This window comes from Conger conger, chromosome 2 (genome assembly GCF_963514075.1).
Source record: "Conger conger chromosome 2, fConCon1.1, whole genome shotgun sequence".
Taxonomy (NCBI): Eukaryota; Metazoa; Chordata; class Actinopteri; order Anguilliformes; family Congridae; genus Conger; species Conger conger.
Window position 1 is genome coordinate 46,925,757 of NC_083761.1, and position 10,389 is coordinate 46,936,145.

The 10,389-nt window shown below is 40.3% G+C and overlaps 1 protein-coding gene across 1 annotated transcript in view; it reads left to right on the forward strand.

Annotated features, from left to right (window-relative positions):
• Window positions 1-10,124, forward strand: part of LOC133122439 (SH3 and cysteine-rich domain-containing protein 2-like) — a 51,662-nt gene extending 41,538 nt beyond the window's left edge. Inside the window, exons 8-11 of the mRNA XM_061232406.1 lie at window positions 4,413-4,501; window positions 6,504-6,555; window positions 9,004-9,141; window positions 10,026-10,124. Coding sequence (XP_061088390.1) covers window positions 4,413-4,501; window positions 6,504-6,555; window positions 9,004-9,141; window positions 10,026-10,124 — 378 coding nt within the window. The remainder of the gene's footprint in view (window positions 1-4,412; window positions 4,502-6,503; window positions 6,556-9,003; window positions 9,142-10,025) is intronic.
• The last annotated feature ends 265 nt before the right edge of the window (window positions 10,125-10,389 follow it).

Genomic DNA, 10,389 nt, shown 5'->3' on the forward strand with positions numbered 1-10,389 from the left:
TTTTGTGGTTGTTTTGCCTCTGTCTCATCTGTTTTTAGGTTTTGTGTGGACCCCAGGTAGAGTAGCTGATGTTTTGCATCAGCTAATGGGGATCCTAAAAAAATAATAATAATAAATTTAAAAAATTTAAAAAAGAAATTTTGCTCAAGAAGCGAGTTTATTGTTCTCTGGGTGACCCATTTGCAAACCTCATCATATTTGGGATTTCCAGGATCCACATTTTTTCTTCTAGTTTATGTTTCAAATAAAATGTCTGTATTTTCTGATTTAGATGAGACTATGGTGATAGATCTTTCATAGTGTACCCTATTGATTTATATCTGAAAATGCAATAAAGCAAAGCATAACCCTGATACATGTAACTATTTATAAATGTAAATATAACCTGGCGTAGACTATAATGGCTCTGTTCACTTAATATGAAAAGAAAGGAACAACAGAGCAAATGATTGTTAAAAAGAATAAATGAATCATTTAACTCACAGGAAGGAGTACACACAGTAATTTTAACCTTACATTCTGACATAGGCAGTTGTGTCTAAATCGTTGTTATTTATTCACTTTTCTTGGCGAAGGTTACTATTTTTTTTACATTCGACACCCACATTGAATATGTTGCTCAAAGAAAGAGCTATAGACTTTCATTTTAATTTAATTTTGACCCACCGGGAAATATGACAGCTTCATTTAAATGTTAATGTAAATTTCTAATTTCTAATTGAGACTTATCTGACCTTTCATGTATCTGCTTTCAGTCTGGTTCCACAGAGGAAAAACAATGTTGACTTAATTTTGTAGGTTACTTACGATTACGCATATTAAACCCTGATGGTTATTGAACCAAGGTGATAAGTCAGGAGAAGCTGTTTACAAAATGGTGTACACTGTCTGTATAGTTAGTGTGTAATGTTAGTTCTGCAAAATACCCTAAACTTGAATTTTGAATTCATGATTTGATTAATTCAATTACTTTTATTTCTAATAGTTGATAAAATTGGAAAATAAGTTCAGGGTTTTTTTTCCCCATCATTCAACATATTATTGGTTGGTTACAATCATATCCCAGGCTCAATATTGTCTCATGCCTACTATTTATTTTCTATCTTTTATATTTTCTGTCGATAGCATTATAATATTTTTTTTATAATATACATTACCAGATGAACAGTTCCATTTGTTTACAAATTCCAAATGGCAGGTCATGAACTCATTCCTTGAGAAGCTGGCAGATTTGGACAAAAGACAATCATTTATCTTCCAACTGGCATCACTCTGAATGAGCTAGTGCTATTGAGGAGTATTTACACACAAAAAGGACCTATAGCTTCCTAGAATGTACTGTATCAGGCTAAGTAGACTATGGAGAATCTGCTACTTCTGTTCTTCACTGTTTGTCATTCTGAGGTATGACTCAGCTGTAAGCTGCGATAATGATTCATGGGTGTATTTTGATATCAGATGTGTCATCAGAGCTCACCGTTAGCATGTTATGCACAATTCCAATCAAATGAGCAAATGAACAATCAAAATAAGCCCCATGTCATTGGCTGTGGCAGTTAGAACCAATTTTCAACCAATGAGCTTGAATTGTTGTACAGTTGTACAATGTTTTGTTAAATTTGACGGCCCGACAAATGTACTCTTTGAAACCTGAATTTAAGGACTATGAACACAGAGGGTGATTCAATATGTCAGTGAGCCTTTTTTTCAATGATACCTATTGTGTCTTTAAGTTAGCTACAGCATTCTTCATCGTCATAATATATTAAAAAAAAAACACTTGACATTGGACAACCAAATACACATGTTTCCCAGCAGTCTTTGCATATCAGCAAATAAGAAAATAGGCTACTGCTTTCAAAGAAAGTATCACAAATAATTGTATTAATTGTGTTTGGAATACATTCTCTGCACTATTTGTTATGTTAGGAGGTTGCTGTAAGTTTCCATAAGAAGTTTTAAGCAAGTAAACATGAAGCTGATATGTTTGTTGAATTGACAGTATATAATAGACTCTAACCCTCTGGTTGATAATGGCTTTGATGCTGGATAATAATATGTAATAATGTTCTCACATTCTGTACTTCTAAATTCCAAGGCACACTTGACCTTGCCACGCAACACACTGTTTGAAAACCACTGTTCTAGCATTTGGCTGGAGAGATATTTACTGTATTTTTTTAATGCTTTGGGTGCGCCTTGATATGCAGCTCCAGGGTGAAATTGCAATTACGTGCAGAATGTCAGGGAACTACTAATTTCTCATTCACCATTTGGCTATGGAAAACTTCAAATGGCTTCAGTGGCTGGCAGATAAGAAAAAGAGTAAAAAGGGGGGTCAGTTAATAGGGTGTGTGTGTGTCTGTGTCTGTCTCAATAGGGGTGGCCTAGAAAACTTCACACTGGCACCTCTCATACTATTAAAAATCCAGATCTTTAAAATGGCTAATATACCTTCAACTGTAGGTCAGCCCATACCAGAATAGAGTGGAAGCCATAGTGTCAATGCTGTCTTCATAACTTGGTGATGCGTTTGTGTTTGGTATGCGCTAATTGTTAAAAGATGCTGGATTCGGAAATTAACCATATTTCACCTTAACTTTACTTCCCAGACAAGATTTAGCATCAGATTTCTCATCCTCAGTTCAAACTTAATATAATGCTAATCTGATCCTGAACATCATTATTTGTGAAATGACCGTTCACTTTTCTTGGCGAAGGTTACTATTTTTTTTACATTCGACACCCACATTGAATATGTTGCTCAAAGAAAGAGCTATAGACTTTCATTTTAATTTAATTTTGACCCACCGGGAAATATGACAGCTTCATTTAAATGTTAATGTAAATTTCTAATTTCTAATTGAGACTTATCTGACCTTTCATGTATCTGCTTTCAGTCTGGTTCCACAGAGGAAAAACAATGTTGACTTAATTTTGTAGGTTACTTACGATTACGCATATTAAACCCTGATGGTTATTGAACCAAGGTGATAAGTCAGGAGAAGCTGTTTACAAAATGGTGTACACTGTCTGTATAGTTAGTGTGTAATGTTAGTTCTGCAAAATACCCTAAACTTGAATTTTGAATTCATGATTTGATTAATTCAATTACTTTTATTTCTAATAGTTGATAAAATTGGAAAATAAGTTCAGGGTTTTTTTTCCCCATCATTCAACATATTATTGGTTGGTTACAATCATATCCCAGGCTCAATATTGTCTCATGCCTACTATTTATTTTCTATCTTTTATATTTTCTGTCGATAGCATTATAATATTTTTTTTATAATATACATTACCAGATGAACAGTTCCATTTGTTTACAAATTCCAAATGGCAGGTCATGAACTCATTCCTTGAGAAGCTGGCAGATTTGGACAAAAGACAATCATTTATCTTCCAACTGGCATCACTCTGAATGAGCTAGTGCTATTGAGGAGTATTTACACACAAAAAGGACCTATAGCTTCCTAGAATGTACTGTATCAGGCTAAGTAGACTATGGAGAATCTGCTACTTCTGTTCTTCACTGTTTGTCATTCTGAGGTATGACTCAGCTGTAAGCTGCGATAATGATTCATGGGTGTATTTTGATATCAGATGTGTCAGACTGCTAAAGGTTGGGTTTTATTGGCTGCTGATTTCTGCCTTGCAGCACACGTTAAAAAGCTAGACTCTCCACTAGACTTTTTTAAGGAACTCGGGACCAGTGTGTTCATTCCAAAGCTTTGTACAACGCACATATTTATTTTCCTAACTACTGGATTACATTAATGGCATTTGGCAGACGCTCTTATCCAGAGCGACGTACAGTTGATTAGACTAAGCAGGAGACAATCCTCCCCTGGAGCAATGCAGGGTTAAGGGCCTTGCTGTGTGGATCTTATTGGGACTACAGCGGGGATCGAACCACCGACCTTGCATGTCCCAGTCATGTACCTTAACCACTACGCTACAGGCCGCCCTGGATAGGCAATACCCACGGGACATGACATTTGCTGCTTTGGGCATGCTACATATCTCAAGTTGTTTTCCATAAACCTAGCCAATTAATGCATAGCCTCAATGACTGCACTGTAACAGCCTGATTAAGGCTCAACACAGCAATACTGAAATTAAGCTGATACAAGCAGCCTTGCTTTTGTCCAGAACTGTCTGCATTTTTTTTTCCTCCATCAGCTATATTTTAGTTTCGTCTGATAGTTAAATAGGCATTGCCTCTCACATCCACTTAAAATTAAAGTAAAAGAAATGCTTTCTGGGGCAATAATTCTGCTGTGGTTGGGAATGTTCTAACAGGAAACAAATTGCTAATAAATGTGATCTCAAATATGAATGCTAATCAAAAAAACTGGGATGATAATAAATGATCGTGACTTTGATAGCTCTCTCTGTATTTCTGACTTCAGGCTCCAAAGAGGATTGAGGTTCACTCCATCCACACGTACGTGGCACTGTACAAATTTCTTCCTCAAGAGAAAAACGATCTGGAGTTGTTGTAAGTGATGCCCATGTACTGCTCTGTGTTCCATCGTCTTGCTCTGTCTCTCTAGCTCTTTTCACACATGCAGCCTTTCCCAGGATTGTTCCGGAAATGCACTTTAGGGGTCACACATGAAGTCAGGAAAAGTTGCTCCTCTAGGGTGCCACCTCAAGTACTCAGGAACATTTATGGAATCTGTTCTGTTGCTTACTACTGCAACAGATAAGAAAGCATGTACACTAAATAAATTGTTTACCTTGCTAACTACACATTGTCATGTTACACGTCCTTGTCATATATAGTCATACGAAAGTTTCCATAGATGTATGGGTACATAAAAATATGGCAGGATGTTAGCAGTTATTATGAACTTGCTAAGCAAGCTGCTTAGCAAACATTAGCTAGCTTCTCTGCCTAGTAAGTATTTCACAACCACCTGTTAAACAATGGTTACTGGCATCCTCATGCGTACATGCTATCCATTTGATGAAATATGGCGGATATTCTGTGGTTGTGTGAAAGTGGCATCCATTTCCTCTGCCCATCACTGCGTCCCTCCATGTGCCTCCATCTGTGATTCTGTGTCTGTGTAGATCTTCCCTTAAAAATATCACTGTTCACACAGCCTTAAGGAATAGCAAGTGTAAGTGTCAGGGTCTGGGATATCAAGCATTCATGTCTGTTTGGTGTCTTGGAGGAACTCTGCTATTGGAACTAGAAAGGATAAGGAGAGGTAGCAATGCGGAGGGAGATACATACACAAACGGGAGAAAGTGGAAAAAAGATAAAAGGAAGATACGGGGAGATGGATAAACGAGTAAATGCAGAGCGCAGCTCCGGAGAGGAGGGGGAAACGGAGAGGGTGACGATGATGGGGGAGAGGGATGGGGTGGAGGAAAGGAGTAGACTGCGGCAGTGAGCAGGTGAAGGAGCTGCGCTGGGTCGCTGTTTCGCACCATCTGGCTCCTCGCTAGGGCCTGCAGGGGAGAGCGGGCCCCCTGTGTGTCCCACATGTTCAACAAGACTGGCAGCTGTGCCTCAGAGTGCAATGAAAAGTCAACGAGCAGAATGGCAAATACAAACATTAATAAAACATTAATAAACATTAATGTAAAATAAGAACCTTCTGCATGCAAGTATCATATCAAACGGATCCAACATGGCACTCCTTTTTCAAGGACGTAGGAAAAATTGTGTTTCTGAGCTAGCCATTGTTGCTCCCTGCTGAAAAAATGGTTGACCAGTTCAAGCTATGTTTTGAAATAGCTGGCAGCTGGTTGACACCAGCTCAGACAAGCTACTAGCACTAGCTGTTGACCAGATCATACCCAGCTAGACCAGCTTCATAAGCAGCTTAACCAGCTCAATTGTCAAGCTGGCATCGCTGGATTTCATAGCAGGGCTGTGTGGAAGTATACGTAAATCCATATAGCTTCCCTATATATTTGACCTTTTATTTACCAGCGTCAGGTGACTAGGTCAGATAAGGCATTTACATCAGCATTAGATACATGGGAGAGAGACACAGCTCTGTTATGAGACTTGATCGAATGCGGACAGTAGAATTGCAATGACCAATGGCCTTGACGCATAAACAAGGCAGTGTGAGTGCTTAAATGGTTTTTGTCATCGATCGCGCCCATCCTTCAGTGAATAAGTTAGCCGAACTGGAATCTCCGGGGCCGCAACTTGAAATTAGCCCGGGAGAGAATCGATCACCGTGGTCAGAAATGGCCTAATTGCAAGTAGCATTGGATGCACCTGTTCCCCCAATGTCCTGGAGGAGGGAGCGATGTATTCTCTTTTGAGCCATCTCCAGGGCTACCAAAATCGTTGGTCTTTGTGTTTATTCCCACAATAAAGCTCTCTCTCTTGCGGCTTTCTCTCTCTCGCCCTCTCTCTCACACTCACTCATCCAATCCCTTATCACTCGCTCCACACACTGCATTTCCTCCCCCCACACACCCTTTTTTCCTCTTTTAATTCTGCCCTCTCTCTTTGTGACTTTCCTCCCCAGCCCTGGTGATCGTGTGCAGGTCATTGATGACTCGAATGAAGACTGGTGGAAGGTGGGTAGAAGAGCCTTCTTGATGCATTTCATTTAACATTTTATATATCAGGAGATAGATAGAGACTGTGTGTGCGTGTGCATGTGTGCGCCTGCCAGACGTGATGTGTCCTACTTTTGCATCCAATAAATCATCAATCAGAGACAAGATGAAAATAAAATCTGCTTGTCATGGAAGGCGCTTGTTGAGAGAGGATTAATATAATGGGTTGAAAAAATGCTTTGACCTGGAATGACATTTCATGAAAGTTTAATGAGCTCCAGTTATTCTATTTTTTAAAGATTATTTTACTGTTGGAACAGGCCTGAATTGAATCAGAGTGGAAGCAAAATGTCAGTTCACTCACAGGCAGTGAAACTGACAGAAACCCAGACTGGGCTGGAATATGCCACCATTAAAAATGCTCAGTTTTGACCGAGTGTGAAAATGAGAACAGCAGTCAGTTAAACATGACAATGGACAATCCCAGTGGAGGATCCAATTATATGAATTCCACTTTCCCTATTTCGATTTGATTTATTTGATATTGGAACACCAAGGTCAATTCCTTTGTTTTGGCTATACACTGAAGACAATTGAGTTTGAGGTCAAATTTCCTGGTATTTTTATCTTGATTTGTTAAACAACTTAGAACATTATCACCTTTTGTATCCAGACCACCCAATGTTTAGGTGAGCAAAAGTATTGGAAATGTATGTGGTAATTGGTATGTGACTAGCAGGTGTTTCTTGTTGCCCAGATGTGTCCTGTTAAGATTGATTGGTTAAACAATTAATCGTTCTGAATGTCTACTATTGGTTTTAACCTTGGGTTTTGCCTGTGAAGACTGAATTTGTGTTAGAAAAGATATGGAGTGGAGGAAGTATCATGGCTTGGGCTTGCATGGCTGCTTCTGGAGTGGGTTCACTAATCTTTATTGATTATGTAACTCATGATGGTAGCAGCAGGATGAATTCAGAAGTCTTCACAAAACATTCTCTCTGCCAACTTACAAAGAAATGCGTCCAAACTAATTGGGAGGAACTTCATCATGCAGCAAGACAATGTCCCAAAACCCAACACAAGAAAGGACTTCATTCAGGAGAAAAAGTGGAAGGTTTTAGACGGGCCAAGTCAATCACCAGACCTTAACCCAACTGAGCATATATTTCACCTCCTGAAGAGGAGATTGAACAAACAACAACTGAAATAGGCTGCAGTAAAAGCCTGGAAAAGCATCATGAAAGAAGAAAACAACATTTTGGTGATGTCAATGGGTTGCAGGCTTGATGCAGTTATTGCAAGCAAAGGATACACTACCAAATATAATGTGTTACTTTCATTTACTTAAATACTCTAATAAGTGTTCCAGTACTTTTGCTGACCTAAAAATTGGGTGGTCTGATACCAAAGGTGTTATGTTCTAAGTAGGAATTGGCCTTGCTGTTCCAATACTTTTGGAGGGGACTATAAATAAAGAAACATATAAGAACATAAAAGGATAACATCATACATGTGGAAAGGGGCTTATAAGAGTCTTATAAGTATTTTTTTGTAGCAAATATCAAACGTAATTGTCACATGCCATGTGACTCCCCTGGGAGGACAGAGGAGCTGGATACAGGGCCACAGGGAGATATATAAATTCTGGATTGTACCGATGTTTTAATTTCATTACAGGAGCTGGAGTGAGAGAGATTAGCACACGCCCCAAACGGAAAATAAACGAAAGTCTTCACCCATCACCCTTACTGGATCCGGGCTAAAACAACAAACGAAAATAACCTGAATTCAGCTGCGTTGGCATTTCAGCTGCGTTGGCATCTCTTGCTGCTTGCTCTTGGTCTTTCAGACGTCTCGGCTCTCTCTCCACTCCTGCATGCCCCCGGTCTCAGACACCTACTGCGGAAAGAGCACACATTTTAAAAGCCTGGACTAATTCACAATGTAGTCCAGGCATGTGCCTTCTTAACCAGTCGGCGTGGTCCTCAGATTTCCCTGCTTCCTACCTGCAAACCGCGCCCTTGTCACTGTAATACATAAAAGAAATACAGTTATATAGTAAAAACACGCATTCAGTAGTAATTCCATGCAGGCATGTATGTGTGGGTGTGTGCTCGGTATTAGAGTATGAGCATGTGGTCCTGGGTGTGTAAGCTAAAACAGGTAGGAGAGGAGGAGACAGAAGAGAGAAGGTGAGAGTGAGAATAAAAAATAAAAATAATGGCAGACTTTAACCTGTGTTTGAAGTCATGAAGAGATTTGTAATTTGGTTGTATACTCATTCCAAACTGTGCACCTCTGCACCAAAATTGAAAACTGACATTGCGAGGAGTGAAAGAGAGAGAGAAAACTGTGGCATGTCTAGTGTTATATGTGTGAATTTGCAGGCAGAGTAGATCATTTTCACCAAAGTAGAAGGTGGTATGTTCTATTGGGAACAAGCTTGTATTCTGGGGTCTTTTTCAGGGTAAATGCGGAGACAGAGTGGGCTTCTTCCCGGCAAACTTTGTCCAGAGAGTGCGTCCTGGTGAGCGTGTGTGGAGAGTCACCCAGGCCTTCAATGGCTGCCGGGAGAAAGGCCAGATGACTGTGAAAGCTTCCCAGGTGAGCATACAAAAATAAGTAACCAAACACACGCACTCATGTTCATGCACATATACAGTACATGCACATATGCTGTGAGGTCCGTATTTGGACAGTGTAACACGTTCTGTTCTTTTGGTTCTGTAGTCCAGCACATTGGTTTTGAAATATAACAATTAATTGAGGATAATGTGCAGACTTTCATCACTTTAATATTTATAGTACATCCATATCAGCTGATCCAGGTAGGACTAGCATCCAGTTTTATGCATATTCCCCCCATTTTAGGGGACCAAAAGTAATCAGACAGTTGGCTTCCTGGCTGTCTCTGATTAGCATCTTGCATCTTGTCTTGATGGACCTTGGCACAACTCTGGTCCTCAAGCTGACAAACGCCAACCATGAGCCTAGATTCAAGTCTAAATACCAAAAGCTTTCTTATACCTGCTCTAAGGAAGCGAATGAATGCCCCTGACTAATCAGAGACAGCTGAGAAGCTAACTGTCCAATTACTTTTGTACCAGTAAAATGAAACTATTTATGAAAAGGGATGTAATTCATACACAATATAGATGTAAATACCCTCAAATTAAAGGAGACTGCACTCGTCTCTGTATCTGTGACTTTTCTGTGACCCCCCTCTGTATCTGTGACTCTTTCTCTGCGACTCATCTCTATATCTGTGACTCTTTCTCTGGGACTCATCTCTATATCTGTGACTCTTTCTCTGGGACTCATCTCTATATCTGTGACTCTTAGTCTGTGACTCATTTCTGTATCTCTGACTTTTCCCTCTGTGACTAATGTCTGTGACTTTTCCTCTGTGACTCCTCTCTGTATCTGTGACTCATCTGTGACTCCTCTCTCTATATATGACTCATCTACCTCTCTCTGTGTCCTGTCAGATCTGCGTGGGGAAGAACGAGGACAACGACGGCTTCCTGAAACTGACCAGTGGGAAGAAGAGAGGCTTGGTCCCCAATGAATCCCTGGAGGAGATATGAGCCCCTGCGTGGTCCTTCTCCCATCTGCCCCCCTGCCTGAAAACCAGAGGGCCGGACACCCCCCCCTTCCGCCCCACCCCAAAAAGCCTGAACCCCACCTCACTCGCAGGGAGAAAATGGTGGGATGCCGTTGGGGCGGCTTGGATTCCCCAAACCTCAGAGCTCTTAGAAAAGGGGTGCGGCTGAACCCTGGTGCTGCTGGCATCCCCCCCTTCCCCTTTGCCAAACAGTTACCTCCCAAACCCCTATGCCTCTGCAGCGATGG